Genomic DNA, 26,968 nt, shown 5'->3' with positions numbered 1-26,968 from the left:
GGGAGCGGTTCAGCCACCTGTTGCAGACAGGGAAGTGTGCTCAGCAGACGAGAGTCATTAAAATGCTTGTTTACATGATATCCAGTTTTTGGTGTGAAATGCAAGACAGTTACATACAAACCGAATTCGGAGGATTTAAAAACAAAAAACGACGCTTTACACATTATTGTGGTGGATTTAGTTTCTGTATTATGCTGGAAATGCAGAAAACCTATTTAAAAAAAATTAAAAGTAGAAATGTAATGACACTCTCACTCCTGATATTAAAACACATTTGCATATTTTAATTATGGGTACACATTTAGCAGTTGAGTTATTTTAAGCGTTATTTGGGTGTTGAATGGTTTCATTTAAGGGTTTCATTCATGTTTTATTCAACACTAAAGTATAGTGCCAGCTTGCAAAAGCATTAAAAGTGCATAAATATGTAAAACATTTAAACACAGAACAGAAGTTACATTTTTAATTAAGTTAAGGCACGTTTAGTCACTCGTTAAGTACGGCCAGCTGCGTCTAATGACCTGATAATTGATTTATAGAGTAACATTATGAACATGCTATGTAGTAGGCCTACACATGTATTGTAAGTTATACGTTAAAAAATACTTTAATATAGTTGCAAAGGATTCTACATTTTTAATAACATAATATAACAGCCATACTTTGTATGCAGTGACAGAAAATTACCCTCTGAATGACCGTAGATGTTTCACTTTAAATGTGTGAATTATTATAAATAATTTAAGATTTTCTGTTTTATGGAGACACTGAATGGATCCCTGGCTGCTGCTTCTTGACAGCACAGGTGTTACCAATATCATGAACAAGTGTCCCATGACAGTGTGACAGTGAGAGGTGTGCACATCATCATGACCCTGAAACTGAAGCAGCATAATGGAATCAACCCGTCATTTATTCATTTGATATTTTATTGCCTACTGTGACATGTCAAATTGTCTTAAATAAAAAAGGCTATTCAACATTAACATTATTAAACCAAGGTCCCATTACTACCTTTTTCAGACTAATCTCCTTGTGTGCTTTTAATGCTGTTACAGAATCTGAAGCTACTCATAAATTGATGTTTTGTTAGGATTTTTTGTTATCCAAGGTCAAGAATTAACTAAGAATTAACAAAAAAATGGCCTAAAGTGCTGAGATATGTACGTGATTCATGTGATTTAAGGCCTCGTATAAGTAATAAAGGACCTTTTCTGCATTAAGGAAGCACATTCAGTCGTTTATCCGGAGAATAATTGCATTAAATGAGTCAAACACAATGAAATGAAGGCCTATTCAGTTCCTTTTCCCTATTTTATCTGGCACACTTTCTCCAGCATGACCTCGATTTACGGTTGTGAGGTTTTAAATGTGAAAGGCGAATCAAAATGTATTTTGTCAAAACAATAGTGCCCCGTGCAGCCGCTGAGGGCTGGCTGGGGTTAGGGATTCCCATGGCCTTACTGCCATCCAGCTGCATGCTGCCTTCCACATTTTACAGTAAGAGTTCACTAAATCTCTCGTGTTGCTTTCAAACCACTGTATCAGACATGGAGAATGGACATGAGCTGGTTATTATGATGCTTGAAAAAGGGGGGGCTGCAGTTTGCATACTGTGAATTGTTTCCATCCCCACCACAAGTAGTTAATTTTTAAGCAATACAATATGATGTAAGTCTGGGCATGGCTGCGGCAGATTTTCCCAACCCCCCTCTCTCAATCCCTCCCCAGCACACACACACACACACACACACACACACACACACACACACACACACACACACACACACACACACACACACACACACACACACACACACACACACACACACACACACACACACACACACACACACACACACACACACACACACACACACACACACACACACACACACACACACACACACACACACACACACACACACACCCCTGCTCCAAAATAAATGTTATACAACGGTGGGGGCTCCGGTGAATATAAGGTGGCCATATTTGATAGATTAGTGTCGGGCTCTGCAATGCAGGGAGACATAGTGGTGCTTGTGATCTTGACAGTGACACCAGGCAAGTGTGTCGGATTCGTGACTGATCCGGACTTGGAGAAAAATAGGAAAGAGGGAAGGGGGGGAACAGCAAAGACACAAACAAGAAACAATGTAACTTACATGCAGCCACACACCCCTTTCTCTTGTAACAATGTGTACGTTTTTAAGGAGGGAGGGGGCGCGCAGAGGGAGAAAGAGAGAGGGAGAAAGAGAGAGGGAGAGAGAAAGGAGGAGGGGGTGCGTTCTGAAATAATATAGTCAGCCATTTTTTATGTAAGGGGATTTTTTTCTTATTGGGGGGGTTGTTAAAAAATAAATATAAGAGGGGCGGCCATCTTTGTTGCTCTGCTCTGGTGTAAAATATTTCAAAACGCCCCCCTACTTTTTTTTTCCCTGTGCCGATTTGAATATTAAATAAATATCACACATTCGGGGGCAAGAAAACGCTTTTTTGAGGACGCAACCAATGACAGGGATATAATGTCCTCTCCTCTCCGGTCCTGTGAGGAAGACGAGGGCATGGTGGTTAATTCCGAGGGAGGAGATTTTGATGAAGAAGACGACGAAGGAGACCCAGACGCAAGCGACATAAACTCGCCGGCGGCGCCAAGGGAAACTGCAACACCAGCCGCGCCAGGTACAGTAAAGAAAACTGGCTCGGGAGCGCGCAAACCAAATACAAAACACACTTACAAAGCAGTGACATTTGGCAGAAAAGGGCAATGGAAGAAGTCCGCTGTTTGTGGTTCCCCATATCTGCTTCTCCGGGTCCAATATATGGTACAGTGAGAGAACCAGCGAGGAGGACACGGGGGCGCGCGTACAAAATTGAAACATAGTCCAGATTAAAAAAAATAAAAGTGAGACACCTTAAACCGCTTTACACTCCTTGTTATTGCACCCATATGTTGTTATGGGTGCCATATTTGCTGCTACAACTGGAGAGGCAGGGGGGGAAACGAGGCTTAAAAAGGAAAATAGAAACTCCAGTTTGACACACAACGCTGAATGTTGTTTATTTTATTCTCATTTTCTCCCACTCCACTTCCTCTTCACCTCCAGCACATCCCAACAAAGTTTAAAACTAAACTTGTCACCGCTGCCTTTCGTCACAAGCTCACTTCTGCATGGAAAAGTTGCTGCTTGTTTGTCCCCCAAATCCTCATTTCTTTGACAGCTCCCAGACATGTAAGCATGTAAATAAGCAAGGTAAGAATAAGGTCGCCCTGAAGGGTTAACAAGCTCACGGCGAGGCAAAAACATGGAGTCCCCTGGCCGGAGGCTATATATATTGTGATACCAATCTCCAGAAGCGTTTTGCTGTGCAGACATGAAAGCTGGTGATGGTGTCAAACAGACAAACTTGCCCCCCTTCCCTTATTGTCCCTCTGACGGGTCAACAAAGCTGCTGCTTGCTGCTCACTTCCAGGACAGAGGTGTGACTGTTTAGCTCCCTCTATTAGCTTAGCATGCAAGCCTACTAATTAGCGTTACAACGTGTTTATTAGATGAGTGTATAGCCAACAGAACATGGTGTTTTAGCCCCTATATCAGGAGCTTTACTATGTTGAATGCATATCATTCTGGAAGTTTCTGTGTACAGTGAAGCTGCACAGGGTTGCAGACAGTGGAAGTAAAGGGTGCAGAAAGTAGTGGCTGGTTAACCACACTGCAACAGTAGAAGTCAAAAATAGCAGTGCAGCAGCCCTAAGGTTGCAGTTTATTCATAAAACATATAATAACTACTAACATTGTGGCCAAAAGCGATGCAGACGTGACACAGAAACGTAAATGTGGAGATGTCATGAGATAGAAAGATACTTTGTTCATCCTAAATTGGTAAATGCTGTTGTCAAGCATTACACATTAATTAAACATATTTAAGATACAATAAAATACAAAGAAAAGTAACATTAACAGCAAACGTATACACAATTACAATGGAAAATACACACACTGCTAGAGAATCTAAATAAAACAATATAGGCTACACAGAACATAGGCTACTGAATAATTTGAGTACAATTTCACTACAGAAATATACAAAAACATGTTGACATTGGATTAAATATCCATTACAATTGTGCAAAGTAGAGCTGTTGTGGGGAGAAATGTAAATTAACTCAAGATAAGGAAGGCACAAGTGCATTTTCCTGTATGCATATCCCAGTCAGCCTGCACTGCTTTGTCTTTAGTCTTAATTAGCTCCGGTCACGCCGCCATGCCGTGTCAGACTGATAAATGAGTGTCGTGCTTCCTTTCCTTAACCCCGTCCCGACCCCTGAACAGCGGTCACGGCGGTGGTCGGTGGTCCCCATGAGGGAATAGACATTACAATTGTGGGAAAGAAGTCGCTCCGGTTCACCGCACCGTCCCGCCGGCGGCCTCTGAATCACCGGTTCTGCGTGTGTAATGCAGCCGGCCCCGGAGCGTCATTGGCGGCTACGCGCTGCACGGATACGCGGTGTTGGTTAGTCTGGGTGGGAGTGAGCAGGAGGAGGTGGTGGTGGGGGGCTGTTAATGCTGCAGCTATAGTGGTAGTTGGAGCTCACCAACAAAGGCACGCAGACAATAAAATCAGACAAAATGTATCCTAATCAAAGTCTGGTGGTTCAAGGTTTCAAGTTTCAAGGCTTATGTGTGCACAGCTACAGTGCAGTTATGACAATGAAAATCTTAGGTCACAGGCTCCTCCAACAGTGCAACACAATAAAACAGATAACATAGTAAATAAAATAAAAATATAATATAATAGAAACAGAATATAATAGAAACTGTGCAGAATAGTCTAACTGCTCAGTTCAAACCGCAGCCTGTATTTTGGTTATGCTTTAACGCTTTGCTGCATTTTGTCTGTAGAAGCTGTTGCTATTTCTCTGTTTCTACTTCAAGCCAGGTCAGGTTGCAGGTTAAAGTGCCCTCCCTGGTGCTGTGATATTGCACCGGCACCATGGGGAATATCTGGCCTGATATTTTCTCATCATTTGCAGTGACAGCCGCGATACAGTCATGTATTTTAGATGCACTCAGCTTGAGAGTCTTCTATTATATAAGACATGGGGGAAGTTCAAACTATTTGTATTCCTTCTATTTGTATTCCCTTACATCAATAACAAAAATATAAAAACACTAGATTTCTTTGTTTTGTTTATAGGACTGCCGTTCAGCTTTGTTTACAAAGGTGCTGGTCACACTTTCGCATTGCTAATTAGGCAATTATCCCCATGCTATGAAACCAGCCACACCAGCTGTCATCTCTACTTACAGGCCTCTGACAAACTGCATCTAATTAAGCATGTGTCACAATTCAGAGGGGGTCAGAGGTCACTGAAGACACAGCGGCTATCAGGGAGCTTTTGTTGTGTGTAATTATCTTCAGTAGGGATTAGCTAAATGTTGGGAAGTGTTTGAGAAGATTATTGCTCATCTGATTCTAATGGCTGTCCCTCTTTCACCCCTCCTTTATCCCCGTCGCTCCTCTAGACGAAGAGGCAGAGATATCCGACAGAGAGGTCCCGTGCAAGAAGAAAGGGCGACCCAAGAAAAAGAAGGACACAAAGAAGAAAGACAAAGAGGGGAAACCGGTCAAAACAAAAAAACGCAAGAAGATTGTAAGTTTGTCATGCTTTGGCTTTTTTCTTTTCATGGCTTTCACGTCACACCTTTAAAATTCATTCTTAATATCTTCATTTTCTTCAGGACAGCGATGTAGAGAGAGACTCCGAAAAAGAAAGAGACTACGTCGAGAACTCGGACAGCGTAGCCAGCGACTATGGATCCGGGGAGAAAAAGAAAAAGAAGAAACATAAAGAAAGGAAGGAGAAGAAAACCAAGAAGAAGAAAAAAGTCGACGGGAACCGAGACAGCAGTCAGGAGGAAACTACGAAGGTAAATAATGAATCATAAAAATCATCTTTAACAAATATGTTGTGATTCTGATCGTTGGTTTCTCCTCATCAGCCTATAGAGCAGAAGACGTCGGCACAGCTGGCGAAGGAGTGGAGTCTGGAGGATGTTGATCATACCTTCACAGAGGAGGACTACGGGGAGCTCACCAACTACAAAGCCTTCAGCCAGTTCATGAGGTGCAGTATGGGCTCTTGTTTTCACATGGTGCTTATGTAGACTTATGGATATAGCTGTTGGCAACAGGCACGCTGACCTCCTATAGAAGTAATGTTTGTTGGCACTGTGATGGAGTTAAAGCCATTCTGTGTTCACATGTTACCATCCGACAGCGTGTTTGTGTTGAAGTACTCGTTTTACATGAGCAGGATTTGGTGTTTGGTTTTCATAGTTGTCATTATTTTGAAGGGATATAAGAATTAAAGGAACGTTTTGCTGCTTTTGGAATTTGAGTCGGTGATTGTGAGTCATAACCCGAGTTAGTACAACGTTTTGGAAAGCTTGGAAAATGCTCAATTTTAATTGTTGGATTACGTTTGAATTTGATTAAACTCCTTGATAAACAAAGCTGTGGGTAAAGGAATGTAAATGTAATGTTTTTACAATTATAGTACCAGTTTAGATGTGATTACAAAGGCTTCAAGGGTCTGGGCAATCTTTGGTTTAGGCCCCTTTTTAAAGTGTTTTAATACAAAAAAAAAAGAAGCCGTACAAGCCGAATGCCAACACCCTTTATGACAGAGAAATGTGTTTCATTAGTATAGAGTGTGAGCTTGTTTGTAGTACTTCTCAGGTCCGAGATACACAGGTACTCATGTAGTAAATGAAAACTGGCATCTTTTAGACTAGCTCAAGCCTCCTTCTCCACTGGCAACACAAACCGTCCCTCTGACAGCTGTGTCTTTATCATCCTGCTAGCTGTGCTGAGCCTCGGCCTCTCTGTCTGACTACTTTCACTCTGATAACGTGAAGTAGTCCATTATGTCCACTTCTATATGCTGGGATGTCTCTGCTCCACTGGCAGACTGAGCTGTAGTGGAAAACTAAATTGAAAGTGTCTTCCTGTGCCCTCCAAACAAAACAAATTGAATCTCACTCCAATGTCCCGCCTCCTGGCTTCCTTACCGTCAAGATGGTGGGTAATTGTGCCCGACTTAAGCGGATCGTCACATATATTGGGTGTGGAATTAATCTGCACATGCTGCTGTTTAATATGATACCAAACTTTCTATGGATGTCAGATTTGTGCTCTGCATTTACTAGGTACGTTTGAGTGAGTGAGGAGTCAGGGGTCAGTAACGGTAAAACGGCCAATATTACATATATCTTTCGAAATGAGGAATCTTGCAACCAAAAATAGGTACATGAAAAAACTGTTATAAATCTGCACAACACTGCAGACGGATCAGTAATCCTATTTTTCATCCCACACTCGAGAAGTTGACGTTACAGCAAAAGGACAGTGCAGATAAAAAGGCTAAAAGGCCTAAATAAGTATGGGTCAACAATACTAGAAAACCGACAGGTCTTATAAGAAAGTGAAATGTTATCCAGATGTTTTGCTTATGTTTCTTCTCTTTTCAAAGCACTTGAATGAATCCTAACCTCTCTCCCCAGGCCGATGATAGCCAAGACGAATCCTAAGATCCCCATGTCGAAGATGATGACCATCCTGGGGGCCAAGTGGAGGGAGTTCAGCACCAACAACCCCTTCAAGGGCAACGCCGCTGCCGTCACCGCGGCAGCAGCAGCGGCCGCCATCGCTGTCGCCGAGCAGGTCTCCGCTGCCAACGCCTCGCCTGAACCGCCTCCACCGTCACCGCCCCCACCCATCAGGAAGGCCAAGACGAAAGAGGGCAAAGGTCAGGGGTCATCTTTAGGCTTCATTTCCCTGTTTCCCTTCAGATTTTGTGCCAGTTTGGACGTGGACACAGTCTTTATTGATATGAATAACGTATTCAATTGTTGATATCCAGTTAAAACTGACCTCAGAGGCACATGACATGTACCAGTAATCATCTTGAGCACATGCTGGTGTCATGTGAACAGCTGATGTTTGTTTACATTCTAATATAAGAAAACAAACTGATTCACTCTGAAACCCAGGTTGTCGCACGCATCTCTGCTCAGTGGATGTCTGCTCATCACCTCAAGCTCAACCTTGACAAGAATTAACTGCTTTTCCTTCCGGGAAAAGATTGTCCCACTCTTGACCTAACAATCAACATCGGCCCCTCTGTTGTTTCCCCGACTCAGACTGCAAGGAATCTGGGTGTGATCCTAGATAACAACCTGTCCTTCACTGCAAACATCGCTGCTACAACCCGTTGCTGCAGATACACGCTTTACAACATCAGGAAGATACGTCCCCAGCTGACCCAGAAAGCCACGCAGGTTCTGGTCCAGGCTCTCGTCATCTCACGCCTAGACTACTGCAACTCCCTCCTGGCTGGTCTACCTGCATGTGCCATCCGACCTCTGCAGCTCATCCAGAATGCAGCGGCTCGTCTGGTCTTCAACCTTCCTAAATGTTCCCACACCACGCCGCTCCTCCGCTCCCTTCACTGGCTTCCAGTAACTTCTAGAATCCACTTCAAGACAATGATACTTACGTACCATGCTGCGAATGGATCTGGCCCTTCCTACATCCAGGACATGGTTAAACCGTACACCCCAGCGCGTGCTCTACGCTCTGCATCAACCAAACGGCTCGCTACACCCTCGCTGCGAGGGGGACCCAAGTTCCCATCAGCAAAAACATGTGGATTTGCTATCCTGGCTCCAAAATGGTGGAATGAGCTCCCCATTGACATCAGGACAGCAGATAGCTTACACACCTTCCGGCGCAGACTGAAGACTCATCTCTTTCGACTCCACTTCGAGCGATAGAATTGCTAACAGAGCACTTATATACTAATAAAGGACTGGCTTATCTAAAGCCAGTTGAGTAGCACTTGAAATGTTTGGCTCTATGAATCTTGATGTACTTATATGATTCTGTTTTCTTCAAGTTGTGTCTTCCTGGTCGCACGCACTTATTGTAAGTCGCTTTGGATAAAAGCGTCAGCTAAATGCAATGTAATGTATTAATTGCATTATGATCTTTTCTATCCAGGCCCTGGCTTCAAAAAGCGCAGTAAAAGCCCTCGAGTGGCAGACAAGAAAAAGGCTGCAGCAAAGGCTAAAAAGATGGCACCCATTCGTATCAAACTATCGCCCATAGGTGCCAAGAGGAAGAAGAGTTGCTCAGTGAGTACAAAACTCCTGTCTTACTTCCACATTATTATTTTTCCTGTTTCGGTTACCCGTCACCTCTTTCCTTTATTTCCTTGACTCTGCCTGTGTTCCCTTCAGAGCGAGGAACTGGACGAGGAGGAGTCGGAGCAGGAGGACTCGAGCGTTCACAGCTCCTCGGTTCGCTCCGACAGCTCGGGCCGCGTCAAGAAGAACAAGCCAGGGCGGCCTGCCAAGAAGAAGAAGAAAAGTACAAGCACTTCCTGCCAGTTATCCGCACAATTAGAGCTGGGCATTGATATTATATCGATACATTTGTACATGAGACTAGATATGGCCTTAGTGTTTTCTGGCTGTATTAAAGTCAAATCATGTCATTTTCTAATTTAGATTGTATATCTTTATCCACTAAGCCTTTATATCCACCTTTCTGATCATTATCTTTTATCAAACATCTTATTTGAACTGTTAACCCTAAAAAAGTCATAGCAATATCGCAGTATTCTGTCCAAAATATCCTGATAGTTGAAACACTTTCATCATCTATTTCAGACTTGCCTGGGCTCGTCCCTGCAGTCCCCGGGGAGGAGGAGGGGGCCGACGGCTACGAGACGGACCACCAGGACTACTGCGAGGTGTGTCAGCAGGGGGGGGAGATCATTCTGTGTGACACCTGTCCCCGAGCGTACCACCTCGTCTGCCTCGAGCCCGAGCTGGACAAAGCCCCCGAGGGCAAGTGGAGCTGCCCGCACTGCGTGAGTACAACAACAAAGTTTCCTACTTGGTATCTATGTTCTTGCTCAGCAGATTTAAATGTATTTCAAGGGTCTATTTGGCAAAGATACGTAAGAAAAAACAGTTACAAGTGGTTTGTTTGTACTTGTCTGAGCACTGGATGAATAGAGGTTGTGTAGCTGCTTTCAGACGAAGACGGCTAATTGAAGTGGTGTTGTAGGTGTACATCTATTCAGTATTGTCACAAAAACCCATTGCTCATTCTTTTGGTTACCATGACACAGCTCAATAAACATGCACTGTTCTGTTAGCTGCGTTTGAAGTGGACCGCAGGGTTTTTAGTTGAGTTTTTGTGTGTGGAAAAATACGAACACAAAGAAATGTTTTGCATTTTACTGGATAGTTTTCATGGTAAAGACACACTGTTTAAACAAATACATTGTTAAGATCCTCGCAAAATTAAGCTTTTGGTATATAGACGTAGCCTTATTACCAGCTGCCGATTTTCAGTACTTTCTTCCTGTTTCTAAATGAGAGAATTCTCCTCAATGTCTGATGCATGTGGCTGTCAAGATTTGCCATCTTTGTGTACGTGATGTTCGCTAATTACGTTTGTTAAATCAATCACCCATCTTTTTCTGCAGATCCCTCAGCTTAAACTTACTTTCCTACAGATTTGTCTTTATATCTCCTTACCAACATACCTCACTCAGAAATAGGCATTGCTGCACAGAACAAGGAGACATCAAACATGCTAAATATAAGCTAACATGCTAAAAAGTGTTGAGTAAGTTTTTCCCTTCAAATAATCCTGCAAGGCCTTGAGATTGCTATGCTTTTTTCTTATGTTTTCTGTAATTGTTACCATTAGCTACCACCTGGATCGACCTTGACTGTTAGTTTCCGTTGACAAAAACAGTTGTTCTTAAGGTTTAACTCATCTGAATGAATCGATATTTCCTTTCCCCAGGAAAAGGAGGGGATCCAGTGGGAGGCGAAGGACGAGGACTTTGAGGATTTCGAGGAGGACAGCGAGGAACGGGTGGTATCTGAGGGCAGGGTGGGGATCCCCGTCGGCGCCGAGGAGGAGGATGACGACCACATGGAGTTCTGTCGGGTGTGTAAAGACGGAGGAGAGCTGCTGTGCTGCGACACCTGCACCTCCTCGTATCACATCCACTGCCTGAACCCCCCGCTGCCCGAGATCCCCAACGGAGAGTGGCTGTGTCCGCGATGCACGGTGAGAAGCTCCTAATTTAATTAAAACCTGTTTTTATCTGATTTAGGATTATGTGTACTATGTGATTTACAGGGACCAATCCGTGTCAGTTCAACTATTCCTAATTGGGAATTCTTCCTCCCCAGGACAACACTTTAAAGTCTCTATATTATAACATGACAATAAAGTCTATTACATTATATTATGTCAACGTAGATGAAACCCACACATCGAAAAAACATATTCACCATTGTATTTCATCAGTTTGTTTTTCCCTTTGAATGAATAAGTGTGCACAGTATAATTTCACAAGATTTGTAAATCCCAAAAAAGAAATACAAATATTACATAGAAACTCCCAATGTATTATTTTAAAGGTGCTGAGGTATCAAATATACCTGAAATGAAAAATAGTCCACATGATCAGAACACACTTCCACGTATTAACCAGTGAGCGTTATTCCCCCTCCAGTGTCAGCTAATCACAGGGCGCGTCCAGAAGATCCTCCACTGGCGATGGGGCGAACCTCCTCCTCCCATCCCTGTCCCCCCCGCTCCGGACGCCCCACCTGACGCCCCCCCGCCTCCACCCATGAAGGGCAGACCCGAGCGGGAGTTCTTTGTGAAGTTGACGGCTCAATCCTACTGGCACTGCACCTGGATCACCGAGCTGCAGGTACGAGAGGAGAGGGATGGAAAAGTGATGGTCCAATTATTCTGTGTTTTATGTTAGAATAGAAAGTAAGGGTCCCCAGCATACAGCCGGATGCTAACTTGCATATGTTGGGCAATATGCACAATTAGTTGCATTCATTAGCATACAGTTGGGAAAGCTAGACAATAGTTACAAAATTGCTAGGCTGATTTGGACAGTTTTGGAGTGGTTTTGGATGTTATTGAGGATGTTGAATACATTTCGGACAATTCCAGGATAAAAAATGTCAGTTTTAACGAGAAAGTGGCCTTATTTGTACTCCTGGGTGGGCTGATTGTGGTGCATTTTGTGTAGATTTTAAAGTTTTAGGGGACACAAAAGTGCAATTTTTGATCCTAAACATTTTAGAAATGGATTCAACATCGTCAATAACCTCCAAAAGCACTCCAAAATGACCAAACCGGCCTAGCCATTTTGTTTCTAATGTCGTCTGCATATGTTCATTAATTCAACTAATTGTGCAAATCGCCCAACATCGCCTAACCGTGCTATACATTTGATAAAACTTTGGGGTACACTGCCATACATTTCCAGGTTCACACTGCTGCCCAACACATGCTCACCTCCCTCTCCCTCTTCCCTCCAGCTTGAGATCTTCCACTCGGTGATGCACAGGAACTACCAGAGGAAGACGGACATGGACGAGCCTCCCAGCCTGGACTACGAGGAGGATGAGAACGGGGTGGGGAAGAGCGAGAAGAGGAGGGCCAAAGACCCTCAGTACGCCATAATGGACGACAAATACTACAAATATGGCATCAAGCCGGAGTGGATGATGATCCAACGCATCATCAACCACAGGTGAGGCTTGTGTGTGGGCATGTATCTGATCTTTTATGTTTACAACCTGTCATTACTTTATTGAGTCCTATAGAAGTAGTGCTAATGACTGTACTGTTATGGTTTTAAAAAAGCAATCCAGGGTCATCACAGACTTATTAGTCGGCGTGTAAAGGTTTTTATGTCTGTTTGAGTACATGCTTTACAACTGTGTGTCCCTGGCAGTGTGGATAAGAAGGGGACGTACCACTATCTGGTCAAATGGAGAGACCTGACCTACGATCAGTGCACCTGGGAGAGAGACGACCTGGACATCCCCGACTTCGCAATTCACAAGAGCAACTACTGGAGTCACAGGTAGAGTAACACAACTACACATCCAACAATCGAGACGTTATTTATTACAGCAAGCCAGTAGAATAAAACCGTTTTGAATGTAGTAAGGGTGCCGTTTGAGCTGTTTTCATTGGATAACGGGACCGCAGAGCATCCCAAAGTATGGAAACCTGCTGCAAGTCAATGCATAGAGCTCATGCACATTTATTCCTGGTATTTACACGTTTTTTCTCTTCCGACAGAGATGCGATAATGAAGGAGGACCCAGACAAATCCCGGAGGATGAGGAGCAGGAACCAGGAGTGTGAAGAGGACTCTTCTGCCTCGCCGGTCACTGATGTGAGTTTACAGCCGTTTCCGTTTCATCAGGTCGTGTTTACAGCTGCTTCCTTTCTGTGTTTTACTCCGATTGAAATCGAAGGCAACGTTTACATTTTTAATATATAAAATGTACGTACTCGAATATTACTTAGTGAACCGTTCCATTTAATGTGAGACAATATTCTCTTTCTGTGTTTCTGTAAAGTAGTCAGTAAAATGAACATAACCTTCAAAAATAGAATACAAATGAGCCGATATTTATTAGTTTTAGATTATAAGCTTTGTTACATATTACTTCCATAAACGGCATGAATTCCTGCAGAGATTGAACAGACTTAAGTGGACTAAAAAACTAATATCTGTGTCACAATCAGGTTTTTATAATCATTACTCATGTTCTCCCCTTTTCTCCGTCCAGCCGACGATAAAGTACGAGGAGCAGCCCGACTTCGTGACGCAGACGGGGGGCACGCTGCACCTGTACCAGCTGGAGGGTCTGAACTGGCTGCGCTTCTCCTGGGCTCAGGGCACCGACACCATCCTGGCCGACGAGATGGGCCTCGGCAAAACCATCCAGACCATCGTCTTCCTCTACTCGCTGTTCAAAGAGGTACCGGAGCCTCATGGTGCGATCAGTGTCTCACTTCACTGGAAGATACATGTCTGACTTCCTCTTCCTCGTCCTCTTCGTCCCTCAGGGCCACACTAAGGGTCCGTTCCTGGTCAGCGCCCCACTCTCCACCATCATCAACTGGGAGAGGGAGTTTGAGATGTGGGCGCCGGACTTCTACGTGGTGACGTACTCGGGAGACAAGGACAGCCGCGCCATCATCAGAGAGAACGAGTTCTCCTTCGACGAGTCGGCTGTCAAAGGAGGGAAGAGGGCCTTCAAGCTCAGGGTGAGGAAATGGACCTGACGCCGAAGGGAAACCAAACATGTTTCAGTTGAAACTGTGGGGATTATAAGATTGTGTTTTTATTTTCTTATTTATTTGTTCTTAATGTTAAAATGTTACAGAATCAGTTGGTTTTACACATGTGATGCTTCTCGGAAATATGTGAAATGGGACACCCTGATAAACTGTCCTAGGATCCTTTAGAATAAGGGCCCAAACAATAATCAAAAAGGTATTTAGAATATATATTAATTACAAATCTAAAATTCGAGAGGTTTAATTTAATATACAGAAACGTTAAAAGCTATAAGGCAATAACAAAATATCTTAAAAACTTAACTTAACTCAGCATTCATTTCAAAGTTTAAGAGTAAAGGAACTTGTGCCAAGCCATTCAGTTTCCTCTTACTCCCTGCAGAGAGACGCCACTATCAAGTTCCACGTTCTCCTGACCTCCTACGAGCTGGTGACCATCGACCAGACGGCGCTGAAGTCCATGGACTGGGCCTGTCTGGTGGTGGACGAGGCCCACCGCCTGAAGAACAACCAGTCCAAGGTACGGTAGCTACAGAGTGTGTGTCAAAGAAAATATATACATCCTACTATAAAATTAACACCAACATCTTTGATAAAAAGCCCTTATATTGGTATCTAATGACTTGAAGGTTTCCAGTTGCCAAAAGAAAGTGTCAGCGCCCTCTGGAGGACAAACGTATAATAAGGATTTTTATTGTTTGTGCAGTTTTTCAGGCGTCTGAACGACTACACGATCGACCACAAGCTGCTGCTGACAGGAACTCCTCTACAGAACAACCTGGAGGAGCTGTTTCACCTGCTCAACTTCCTCACACCCAACCGCTTCAAGTAGGACGTCTCTCTCACACACACACACACACACACACACACACACACACACACACACACACACACACACACACACACACACACACACACACACACACACACACACACACACACACACACACACACACACACACACACACCAGGGTTTCCGCTAGGATTTTTTCTCGCCGGTCAAATGTCCGGGCAGAATTTATTTTACCGGACTAATTTGAAACTTACCGGTCATATTTCAATAATAATAATAGTTGTGTAGCAGAGTTTCCGTTAGCAGGTAATTACCGGACTATGAGCAGATATGCTTCAGTTTAAAACTCAGTTCACGGGCTCATTTTTATATTGCTTCAGTTTATAATCGTAACAGATCGAAAAAATTCAGATTCATTTTTCAATAAATGATTCCACAAACAACAAACAACATAATTATTACATTCAAACAAACTACTTGTAGTAGATAACGTACATTATTCAGAAGTTTACATCAACTTTGAATAATAACACGGGAGAAACGGATCCTCTCCCTCCCTCTCTCTCTCCTGACAGCACGTCAGTTTCTCATGCAGCTCGCTAAACAGAGGGCGGGGCTTCAGGTGATCCTGCAGAGCTGCGTGTCTCGGTCAGACTCAGCAGCTGATCTGATCTCTCTCTCGCTCCGGTTACACTTCACTCGCGTTTATGTCCATATCGATCAGATCCAGCTCTCCTGATCGGCCTTTATAGAGAGCACCGATCAAACTATTAAGAGTGAATATCGGCCGATAATGACCGGCGGCCGATCGATCGGAGCCTCCCTAATTATTACCAGACATTTTGACCGTCAGGTTTTGAATTTACCGGTTTTTTATACATTTTACCAGCTAAAAACCGGTAATTACCGGCTAACGGAAACCCTGACACACACACACACACACACACACACACACACACACACACACACACACACACACACACACACACACACACACACACACACACACACACACACACACACACACACACACACACACACACACACACACACACACATATATATTCACTATTGCCGGTATAACCAGTCCTTCACCCAGTCCATCTCTCTGCACAGTAACCTGGAGGGCTTCCTGGAGGAGTTTGCAGACATCTCTAAGGAGGACCAGATCAAGAAGCTCCACGACCTGCTGGGGCCTCACATGCTGCGCAGGCTGAAGGCCGACGTCTTCAAGAACATGCCGGCCAAGACCGAGCTGATCGTCAGGGTGGAGCTGAGCCCCATGCAGAAGTACGACACGCCGAGGGGTTAAAGAGGAAACGAGGATACAGGCGGATACTTTCCTCTCTAGCTACAGCTTTGACCATTTAGCCTTAACCTCTTCAATTGGCAATCGTTATCTGATTAATTATAGAGCGCTGATTCATGATAAAATAGTGACTTTCCATTCATTTGGTCTAGCTAAAGTCCTGACATGTTACCAATAAGAGGTTATTGAGTTAATTATATTTTGAAATGTCATTATTTGCTATTGATGAATGTGGTTTAAATGGATTCAAAACTATCTTTATACTAATTTAAATGTGATATGCAAAAGGGAAATAGAAAAGGAGACGCAGTAACTTCAGAATATTTGTATTCAAATTAAACAATGGAGACGAGAGAGATATAGGATGTCTCTCTTTGTTTTATATATGATTATAACTTCAGAATTTCTTTCAATATGTGACCGTGGTTATTATTTCCTAATTTGCTTCTATGTTGTTAAATACAGAAAATACTACAAGCTGATTCTGACCAAGAACTTCGAGGCTCTGAACTCTAAAGGCGGAGGGAACCAGGTCTCCCTGCTCAACATCATGATGGACCTCAAGAAGTGCTGCAACCACCCCTACCTCTTCCCTGTCGCCTCCATCGTGAGCACACACACACACACACACACACACACACACACACACACACACACACACACACACACACACACACACACACACACACACACACACACACACACACACACACACACATATACACACACACACACACACACACACACTCTTGTCCTTAGCAAAACGCTTTTAGTATAGATATGACAGAAGAAAAACAATCAAAGTTTTACATTATTCACTCGTATTATTCGCTTGTGTTCCAACCATTTGCTTTACATTTGTCCTGAATAGCAGAACAGTGACATCTTGTGTTGATATTCAGCGCTGCTTTTGTTCTATATTTATTCTTAGAAAGAGGCTTTTTTCCCTTTCCTGTAGTGTGTTATATTGGTTTTAGTGCATGTAAATGGTCTCCAACATATTGCAAGTGATAGGCTAAGAGGCGGGACATCTCTAAGCGATCTCTCACAAAAGCCAGCCAGCTAACCAATCACAGCAGACTGGGCTCTGGTTTCAGACAGAGGGTGAAAAGAGGTGCTGCAGCACAAGTGTGAGGAAAATAAAGAGCTTTTTGAACATTAAAGCATCTAAACAGTCACCGTAAAGGAACTAAATACAAATATGAATCTGAAAATAAGCATGATATGTCCTCAGTTGTTTTTTTACTTGAGGACTGGTTTGTTTGTGTGTGTGTTTGTAGGAAGCCCAAAGAACCCCTAACGGAGCTTACGAGGGGTCGGCCCTCTCTAAGGCCTCTGGGAAACTGACGCTGTTGGAGAAGATGCTGAGGAAGCTGAAAGATCAGGGGCACAGAGTACTAATCTTCTCTCAGGTACACACCAGCGTCTCCCTTCACAGACGTTCGATCCGTGCCACGACTCCTCCAGAACTGCTATTCCAACTGAGAACCGAGAATAGCTGAAAACACATGACTGTTTTTCTCTCCTTCCTTTGTAGATGACCAAGATGCTGGACTTACTGGAAGATTTCTTGGACCATGACGGGTACAAGTATGAGAGAATTGATGGAAGCGTGACGGGAGCAATGAGACAAGAGGCCATCGACCGCTTCAATGGTGAGAGACTGGAGGATATACATCAGGATTGAAATCATTATCAAGGCTATTGGCTTAGTTCCCTGAACTGGAAAGAAATAAGGCATTTGACTTCAGGGCTGCAACTAACAATTGTTTTAGTTAATCTGGTCCATCGAGCTTCTCATAATCCAAGGGTGACAGTTTAAATGACTTGTTTCAGCCCACCATTCGAAGATGTTCAGTTTAATATGATATAAAATATACAAGTAGTAGAAAAACGACATATTTGAGAAACAGCAGAACTTCCTGTGTTCTGTTTCTGCCTTAATTCACTTTATTTTTCACATGTTACTTAACACAACAGTGCAATGAATAATTACATTAATAAATGATAGCACTATACTGTACCTGCATGTAAAAGGGTTATTTGAGTGTAAGTGATTGAAGAGGTTTCATAATGCAAATGCTGGAACAATGCTGCGTTGCTGTTTGCTTTGTGTTCTATTTTTAGACTGCAAAGCTGGATTTCTCCGTGATAATCACATATCATATTTCACGAGCAGATGGAGTTGCGAGTAGAGGGAGATGGAGTCAGTTTCTAGAGCTAAAGCCAACCTGACTTCAGTTACAAAGGCTGATAAGCACTGGGTTGATGCTGACTTTGTTGCATGTGGAACTTGGCTTTATCACTAAGCAGCAGGAGTTGGCAACACCTGGCATTAAATCACACAGCAGGGATAGTTGCCTTTGGATGAGTGCGGAAGGAAAAATGGGGAAGATCCACACAGGGGGAAAAAGTCAAGTCCATTTGTCCGGCAGTGGCTCAGTCATAGGGGCTTGGACTGGGAGCCGTAGGGTCGTCGGTTCAAGTCCCCGAACAGACCTAAATATGGAGGGTGGACTGCTACTTGGAAAGCTCCCAGTTCACCTCCTGCCCTGCCGTGGTGCCCTTGAGCAAGGCACCGGACATCCCCATCCCCCCCCACTCCAATGGCTCCCCGGGCGCTGTGCAATAGCTGCCAACTACTCCTAGTACACATTTCACTGTGTGTGCTGTGTGCTCTGCATGTGTGACCATTAAAGAGGGTTTCATCCCTCCCAATTCTATTCTATTTATATAGCCCAATATCACAAATGTGCCTCACAAAATATTCGGAAAGGAAAAACCTTTAACAGTGGAAAATCTTGTAAAACTTTACTGGACTATAAAAGTTTTAATATCAGGCAAATTAGCAATACGACAAGATAGAGAGTTGTATACTGTAAAGCAGGGGTTTCAAACTCAATTTCATCGCGGGCCACATCAGTATTATGGTTGCACTCAAAGGGCCGGCTGTAACTTTAAGACTATATATATATATATATATAAATACATAATAAATATATAATAATGTATTATATTACGTTATTGCCTCTGCATTGGATTATTATCGGATAGGGTAATAATAACTTTATAATTAACTAGGTCTGAAAGCAGAAGTCTAGGGCAAATAATTGCAAGTCTCTCCAGTGCCATGTCACAAAATGAGATGCATTGTGGGACATGTAGTTTATGGGCAACATGCTTCTGTAATGCGGCATGTAACCGTATAATAATATTATATTCTTTGCGAGCTCTTGCGGGCCTTGAGTTTGACACCCTTGCTGTAAAGGGATAACATGTGTTTTATTTATTTTTTAAATGATAAAAACTACAACTGTACAGCAACACTTTCAATATCTCTTGATCTCTTCTGAAATCATCTTAATAATTGCACAGAGGTTATAGCAATTGCAAAAATATAATCAATAGGATCCTGTGATCTGAACTGATGAATATTACTGTCTGTGTTCCTCCTCCTGTCTGCAGCTCCCGGTGCTCCTCAGTTCTGCTTCCTGCTCTCCACCAGAGCCGGGGGTCTGGGCATCAACCTGGCCACCGCCGACACCGTGGTCATCTTCGACTCCGACTGGAACCCTCACAACGACATACAGGTGCAGTGAAACAACACAGAGCTGCACCATATCACGTTGGTAAACCTAAATAAGGAATAATAGAATCCGATTGGTTTGAAAAACATGTCTGTCTTTGCATGGTTGGTTGCTGTTTCTACTGAGCACACTTTCATTGTCTGTTTTGCCACTAATGAAACAATATGCAGCAAGTAAGCCTTTCTCTTTTCCACAGCTCCATCAAGGATTGCTCCTATAGTATAATACAATGCGTCTATTTGTAAGTCATTGTTCAAAATGGCAAGTATTTCTGTACGAATCTATTCCCAGTAACATGTGGAATATACCCCTGTGTATTTGTACACTTTCAACAAAAGTAGAGTTGTTTTCCATTTGAGTAGTTTTCTTAGAACATGAATAAACAAATGTCACATTTGTGTGAACTATTAATTATTGTACATGATTTAGGAGACAGTTTATACATACAATACAGACAGCAGACAAACTCTCCCTGCACGTTTTTTCATTTTCATTTGCTTATTTAATAATGGTGAATCTCTGCGCAGGCGTTCAGTCGAGCCCACCGCATCGGGCAGGCCAACAAGGTGATGATCTACCGCTTCGTGACGCGGGCCAGCGTGGAGGAGCGCATCACAGAGGTGGCCAAGAGGAAGATGATGCTGACCCACCTGGTGGTCCGGCCCGGCCTGGGGTCCAAAGCCGGATCCATGTCCAAACAGGAGCTGGACGACATCCTCAAGTTCGGCACAGAAGAGCTCTTCAAGGACGAACTAGAACGTGAGCATGTTTCCACGGAAAATAGACCGTACAGTCAAATATAATGGTGGTGGGTTTTTGAGCTCAAATAAGGAAGAGTTGGGACGTTTGCTTTCCTGGATAAGATTATTTGCTTTCACTCCCTTCTTTCTGATTTCATCATGACACATTTGGCTTATTCCGGTATTTCTTAAAAAATAATTGGTTGACAGGAAAAGGGTTATTTGTCTGTAAGATCAGGACAAAATGTTTCCTCTTTTTGAACTCCCTGTGCGGCAGGAATGAGGAATAATACGGGGGGGGATAAGGGGGAGGATGAGGGCAGCGTGATCCACTACGACAGCAGCGCCATCGAGCGGCTGCTGGACCGCAGCCAGAACGACTCGGACGACTCGGACGTGCAGAACATGAACGAGTACCTCAGCTCCTTCAAGGTGGCCCGGTACATGGTGCGGGAGGAGGACAAGGTGAGAGGGAGCTTTTTTAGACAAGTGATATCTAAACTTTCCATTATTTTATTATTGTTACTAAATTAAGAAATAAACTCTCATCAACACTGAGGCAGCATCTTCACACAGATGTCATAGATCAATGAATAGGCCTGATGTGATTACTTGTCCGTTTAAATGACCAAAACTTAAATAATTAGTTTTTTTTTAATATATATATATATATGTTGGTGGCATAAAACATTTGCATATGTTTTTGTTTAAGGACAATTTTAGCTTTTAATATATCTTAATTTGTTGCATTTATATTTGTCGTCTGTGAAACTGCACCGAATATTTCGTGTTAGGGAATTATGATGTCAAGTTTTTATAGTATTTTCAGATTTTTGCACATTAGACATAAATGATAAAAAGTTAGATATTTTGTAATAGGGCATGGGGGAAATATAAATTTGAATAGCACATTTATTTAAAATAATATAGCTCGTTTCATGATATCGAGACCTTAAGACTTTTGTCAGCTCTGTAAGCAGATGTGTGAAGTAGTTGCATTGAAAATCCTTGTATGTTATAGTAAACATGATTTATGTTTATTTTAATTAGAGACGTTACACCTTTGTATGAAAAATCCTCACTTCCAACTCTGCAGGTCGAGGAGGTGGAGCGCGAGATCATCAAGCAGGAGGAGAACGTGGATCCTGACTATTGGGAGAAGCTGCTGCGGCATCACTACGAGCAGCAGCAGGAGGACCTGGCCAGTAAACTGGGAAAGGGAAAGAGGAACCGCAAACCCGTCAACTACAACGACGCAGCGCAGGAAGACCAAGGTAGGGACCGGGGCCCGAACCCGGAGCTGAGAGTCGGATCTCAAGTAAGCTGAAAAAGGTGGTTTTTGGATGTTAAAATAAACCCCAGGACCCTTACGGTTGCTTCCACATGTATTTATTGTTAAGATTTCTTCTATCTCTTACAATAAACTGTGGGATTTAGGGTGATGTGTGTTGGGAAGTGAATGGGCCTGGCCTATTGACAGACCACCATGTGCTGTTTCAGAGTGGCATGCTGACATTTCAGATAACCAGTCCGAGTACTCAGTGGGATCCGAGGAGGAGGACGAAGACTTTGACGATCGGCCAGAAGGTAAGGAGACATCAAAGCATGAGAGAGACATCAAAACCAGTGACAGATGCCTGTAGGAACACACACACGCACACACACCGAGCAGGTCTGGGTTGAGTTATTACAAATTAAGTTAGCTCTAACCGTGACCTGGCAGAGGCCAACGCGTTTCTAGCCAAAAAATGCAGACCTCCTTCTTCCTCCTGAACTTCAGAGGGAAACGCTCGCAGCATTTCAGAAGTTTTTTTTGATGTATCGTCGAAATACTCTGTGTACATTTTGGGGAAAAGTGTGCAAAAGCTTCCCTCCCCTTACATCTTGTTTTCCTCTCTTCACCAAACGGTGTTTTTACCCGCAGGTCGAAGGCAGTCGCGCCGCCAGCTGAGGAACGAGAAGGATAAGCCTCTGCCTCCTCTCCTGGCCAGAGTGGGAGGAAACCTGGAGGTCTGTCCGACTCTCTGCCTTCACTTTGTCTTATCGTGATACGACTGGAATCTGACAAGCTTGTTTTAAAGCGAACGCAGATATTTCTCTAACAACCATAAATCAGAGATGGCAGCGAGGCTATAACATCTCCAAAAACTCTGCTCATTCATCACCCTGTAATTGGGGGCTTATATAACGCCTTGCATTGTTCAAAAGTGGATTCAAAGTTTAGTGCAGTCAGAGCAGTTCTATAAAGGCCTTGGGAAGTGTGAGAAAGACACATTTCCTCATCCTGACACTCTTCCAGATGAATAGCAATAAGTTTAAACAGACTGACATTATACCCAGGCAGTGCCTGAGGAAAACTAAACTGTAAAATATGCGGTGATTTTCCACAGGTGTTGGGCTTTAACACACGCCAGAGAAAGGCTTTCCTGAACGCAGTGATGCGCTGGGGGATGCCCTCTCAGGACGCTTTCTCCTCCCAGTGGCTGGTCAGAGACCTCAGGGGCAAGACGGAGAAAGAGTTCAAGTAAGGAAACACTCTGGACTTCAATGTAATCTCTATTTCCACCCAACATTCAATGGTCACCTATTATGCAAATTCCACTTTGTCATGTCTCTTCTACATCAACATGTGTCCCCTCTGTGGAAAGAGACTGAAAGTTTCAGGGGAAAAGATTCTCTCCATTTCTATAAACTCCTGTCAGAAAATGAGCTGATCAGATTTTGGCCACTTTATGATGTCATAACGATGTGTTGGCTTGTGTAACCATTAGCCAATCAGCAACCAAGGTAACCCCCCCCCCCCACCTTATCACCTGAATCTCCTCTAGAGCACCATTGTGTTCTTTTGAATCAAATGTCTCTCAGAGGGGCGTGGGGAGGGGCTCCTTACTTTCATCTAAAGTAACAGACAGAGAATCAGCACTTTTGAAACAGCGCTGAAACAGAGGGGATTATGGGTAATGCTGCAATGACCCGTTTGGTGTTTGGAGCCAAACACTTCAGAGACATGTTTTCTATATATCTGAGAGCTGTAATATATTGATGAAAAACAGTATAATAAGGGACCTTAAACCAAATATTCCTCTTCTTCTCCACCAGAGCGTACGTGTCTCTCTTCATGCGTCACCTGTGCGAGCCGGTGGCTGACGGCGCCGAGACGTTCGCAGACGGCGTGCCGAGGGAGGGCTTGTGTCGCCAGCCGGTCCTCACCCGCATCGGCGTCATGTCCCTCGTCAAGAAGAAGGTTAGACCAATGCTGATCACCTCCTAAGTCAGGACAAGTGTGGGGAATAATGAAAACTAGGACACTTACAGTAAACATCTCATCCTTAATATTTCAGTCCTGGTTGATTTTACAACCCTTATGGCTACTTGACAGCTTTCATTCCACGACAAACTCCTTGTGCAGGGTGCAAAAAAAGCTTTTTATGAATGATTGCTGTAAGTGCTAAACTCAGTGTCCTTAAATTCCTTCCCAATAAAAGCCACCCCAGTTTGAATTAACAATAACTTATAATATGATGTAAGAAGAGTGGAAATCGACATCTAAAACATTTACACCCGACAAGCATTTCTCCCTTCTGTAAATATATAGATAGGTATTTAAAACCTTCTCCGGAAATGTCGTACTCCATTACTAACAATTAATAGCAATAAATGTAAAAGCATTAAATGGTTATTTCTGTAAAAGCAGACCCAACATATTACTAAAAACAGGGTTTGCTTGGTAAAAACCTCAAAGAATAAATCCTCCATATCAGCAGTTTGTCTACAGGCCCTCGTCAAGTCAAAAGATATATTATATTTACCAAACTTCAAAGACAATATAATCATCAGGTCGTAAATAAAATGTCAGAAGTACTTTTCTAGTGATGAAATCAACCATAACATCCTGAGAGATGTTCTGATTATTCTATTACTGTCAGCTCGCCAAACATCTGCGATCCGTCCAACCTGTTGAAACGGGCCGACATCCCGATCTGCTGTCTCTGCCAGCACGTGATTTACCGCCAGACGAGCGGGGCATGTGGGGGGTGAGTTTGAATAAGGTGGTGTTAGGTAAACCGAACACATGCCAAGCTTCTTTTTTTTTTTTTATTTCATGTCCAGATCCAGGAGTTTGAGCACATCAACGGCCGCTGGAGCCTCCCAGAGCTCAAGCCGGAGGTCGTTTTGGACAAATCCTCCTCCAGGGCGTCCTCTCCGGCTATGAAGACCACCAGCACCACCCCCGAGGCCTCTTACAACAACACACCTTGCACCTCCAAGCCAGGTAACACTTCTACTACATCCAGCAGGGGGCGCTCCAAGTAAAGGACAGCAGATAATCTAACATGCAGTGTGTCTTTGTGCAGCCACCCCTGCTCCATCAGATAAGATGGAAAAGAACGGGAAAGAAGGGGACAAAGAGGAAGGGGGGGCCTCGTCCGACAAAGAAAGAGCGAAGGAGAAAGAGGGGGATGATGGGAAAGAGGTGGAGAGCAACAGCACTGCAGACCCTGAAGAGGTGGGACACTCTGAGAAAATGATATTAACTATTGGTTTTCACAGCAGAGTTGCAGTATGTTCTTATCGAAAGACATTTCTTTGCATTGTTGTACATTTTTCCCATTCTGCGTCTTTTTTAAGACGTGAAATGTTTTGTAAAAAATACCTTTATTCCTACCTTAAAGTCTTATTCCGTTGATGCCTGTTTATTTCATGCATTTCACGACAATTCCTTTTACATTATTTTCAACTATTGTCCAAAGCATGCCATCCATCTTTGTTCCGTTATTCCTTTTCTGTCAGTGCTTTCTGTTCCCTTTCATTCAGCTTGAAGAAAAACATACATTGTTAACGCTTGGCAACGTTTTTAAATAACTCCTGCTTTCAATGGAATTATAGCGGGGTACTCATATCTTATTAAAATCAAAGGAAAATGCATGTAAGGTAGAAAAAAACAATCACTACAGCATGCTCTGGAAATGATCTTTCAGAACGTTAATGGAATCAATAGCAGAAAGGCTTCACTGATCTGTTCAAATCTATTTAAAGCTGACATTTGAAGATGTTGCTTTTTCACAGTGTTCTTCTTCGACAAAAGACGCATCACAAACAGTGTCCCCGAGTGAAAAGAGTGAAGACAAAGAGGAGAGTGAGCTGAAGGAGGAGGAGAAGAAAGAGACGACTGACGCCACACCGGAGGAGAAGAAAGACCAAGAGGAGAGTAAAGAGGAGACGCAACAAGACGAGGTCAAAGAGGAGACATCAGGTAAATACGAAAACACAGAACAGGAACTTGATAAGCCAGGTTGGTTTTAGTCCTTGCTCACGTACTGTTTTAATCAAAACAGGAGAAAAGGCGCTGGAGGAAAAGGAGAAAGAAAAGCGTGAAGAAACACCAGCCGCGAGCAAAACGACGGACAACAAGGAGAAGCCCGAGGTGTCTGACGTCAAGAAAGGTACGCTCCGATGTCAGTGAAAGAAATCTAACATGGAAGAGCTTTTTTTACCCAATGACACCTTTGCTGTGTTTCTCGATAACAGAGGAAGTCAAAGGTGAAAGGGATGCTGGGAAAGAAGTGAGATCAGCGAGGGAGGATTTAACCCGGGGAAACGGGAGGCTTCTCATGGAGCGACCTCGCTTCATGTTCAACATCGCAGACGGCGGCTTCACTGGTCAGTACTGATTCTGCTGCCGTGTGCACATTCAAAAATACTACTTTAACTGGACTACTTTCATCTCTTTCCACAACTTCAACACTCTACGTTTACCTCTTCAACATTTACCCCGGGTATTTTAGCTATCAATATTATCATAAAAGACAATTCTCTTTCTAAGCAATCTTTAAGAAATGGCTAATCTAATGAAAATTAGGTAAAAAAAATGTAAAGATTTGCTATTTAATTAACTGCCAAGTTGGATGTAATTCCCAGTCACAGTTTTGACTTGGATGTTGACAAAAACTCTGTTTACAAGTTATTAAGTTATAATAACGGCAACTCGGATATGACAAGAATTTAATAATAGCTTCTTGCTAATGTAGCAGTGATGACACTGGGGTAGGGAGTTGTGTTTTTCAGGACAGGCTTTTTCTATCTGTATTTTTCTTTAAGTGAAGGCTAGAACAATTTAGTAAAAGCACTGCTATACTTCATAATGAATCAAACAAAAGGTTTTTGTAGAATACAAGTATGAAGACCTCGGATCACATTTCAAAGATCTTACTAGTGCAATTGTACTTTCACTTCACTATTTTAAGCAATTTCTGTATCCCTGTTTAATAGACATAGAAGTACCTGTATGTATCGTGCCAATCACCCATGTAATGTA

General features: G+C 43.1%; 1 protein-coding gene across 4 annotated transcripts in view; it reads left to right on the top strand.

Annotated features, from left to right (window-relative positions):
* The first annotated feature begins 2,018 nt into the window (after nucleotides 1-2,018).
* The window catches only part of chd3 (chromodomain helicase DNA binding protein 3), a 41,062-nt gene continuing 16,112 nt past the window's right edge, over nucleotides 2,019-26,968 (top strand). For 2 of the 4 annotated variants that reach the window (XM_034105713.2, XM_034105714.2), the window contains exons 1-34: nucleotides 2,019-2,682; nucleotides 5,529-5,656; nucleotides 5,745-5,933; nucleotides 6,006-6,130; nucleotides 7,569-7,813; nucleotides 9,067-9,200; nucleotides 9,306-9,435; nucleotides 9,738-9,940; nucleotides 10,891-11,160; nucleotides 11,612-11,815; nucleotides 12,441-12,655; nucleotides 12,860-12,991; nucleotides 13,213-13,309; nucleotides 13,710-13,901; nucleotides 13,990-14,190; nucleotides 14,606-14,743; nucleotides 14,930-15,051; nucleotides 16,133-16,306; nucleotides 16,791-16,932; nucleotides 17,606-17,737; nucleotides 17,863-17,980; nucleotides 19,791-19,915; nucleotides 20,440-20,671; nucleotides 20,930-21,117; nucleotides 21,749-21,926; nucleotides 22,153-22,239; nucleotides 22,577-22,662; nucleotides 23,043-23,176; nucleotides 23,752-23,896; nucleotides 24,763-24,925; nucleotides 25,008-25,159; nucleotides 25,720-25,906; nucleotides 25,989-26,096; nucleotides 26,182-26,313. In XM_034105713.2, the coding sequence (XP_033961604.1) occupies nucleotides 2,526-2,682; nucleotides 5,529-5,656; nucleotides 5,745-5,933; nucleotides 6,006-6,130; nucleotides 7,569-7,813; nucleotides 9,067-9,200; nucleotides 9,306-9,435; nucleotides 9,738-9,940; nucleotides 10,891-11,160; nucleotides 11,612-11,815; nucleotides 12,441-12,655; nucleotides 12,860-12,991; nucleotides 13,213-13,309; nucleotides 13,710-13,901; nucleotides 13,990-14,190; nucleotides 14,606-14,743; nucleotides 14,930-15,051; nucleotides 16,133-16,306; nucleotides 16,791-16,932; nucleotides 17,606-17,737; nucleotides 17,863-17,980; nucleotides 19,791-19,915; nucleotides 20,440-20,671; nucleotides 20,930-21,117; nucleotides 21,749-21,926; nucleotides 22,153-22,239; nucleotides 22,577-22,662; nucleotides 23,043-23,176; nucleotides 23,752-23,896; nucleotides 24,763-24,925; nucleotides 25,008-25,159; nucleotides 25,720-25,906; nucleotides 25,989-26,096; nucleotides 26,182-26,313 (5,365 nt within the window). In that variant the 5' untranslated portion in view covers nucleotides 2,019-2,525. The remainder of the gene's footprint in view (nucleotides 2,683-5,528; nucleotides 5,657-5,744; nucleotides 5,934-6,005; nucleotides 6,131-7,568; nucleotides 7,814-9,066; nucleotides 9,201-9,305; nucleotides 9,436-9,737; nucleotides 9,941-10,890; nucleotides 11,161-11,611; nucleotides 11,816-12,440; nucleotides 12,656-12,859; nucleotides 12,992-13,212; nucleotides 13,310-13,709; nucleotides 13,902-13,989; nucleotides 14,191-14,605; nucleotides 14,744-14,929; nucleotides 15,052-16,132; nucleotides 16,307-16,790; nucleotides 16,933-17,605; nucleotides 17,738-17,862; nucleotides 17,981-19,790; nucleotides 19,916-20,439; nucleotides 20,672-20,929; nucleotides 21,118-21,748; nucleotides 21,927-22,152; nucleotides 22,240-22,576; nucleotides 22,663-23,042; nucleotides 23,177-23,751; nucleotides 23,897-24,762; nucleotides 24,926-25,007; nucleotides 25,160-25,719; nucleotides 25,907-25,988; nucleotides 26,097-26,181; nucleotides 26,314-26,968) is intronic. The other 2 variants (XM_034105715.2, XM_034105716.2) reach the window with 2 other exon arrangements.

The sequence above is a fragment of the Pseudochaenichthys georgianus genome, chromosome 18, assembly GCF_902827115.2.
Source record: "Pseudochaenichthys georgianus chromosome 18, fPseGeo1.2, whole genome shotgun sequence".
In the NCBI taxonomy this organism is placed as follows: Eukaryota; Metazoa; Chordata; class Actinopteri; order Perciformes; family Channichthyidae; genus Pseudochaenichthys; species Pseudochaenichthys georgianus.
The sequence above is the reverse complement of the archived record's forward strand: the minus strand, read 5'-3'. Positions and strand labels throughout refer to the sequence as shown.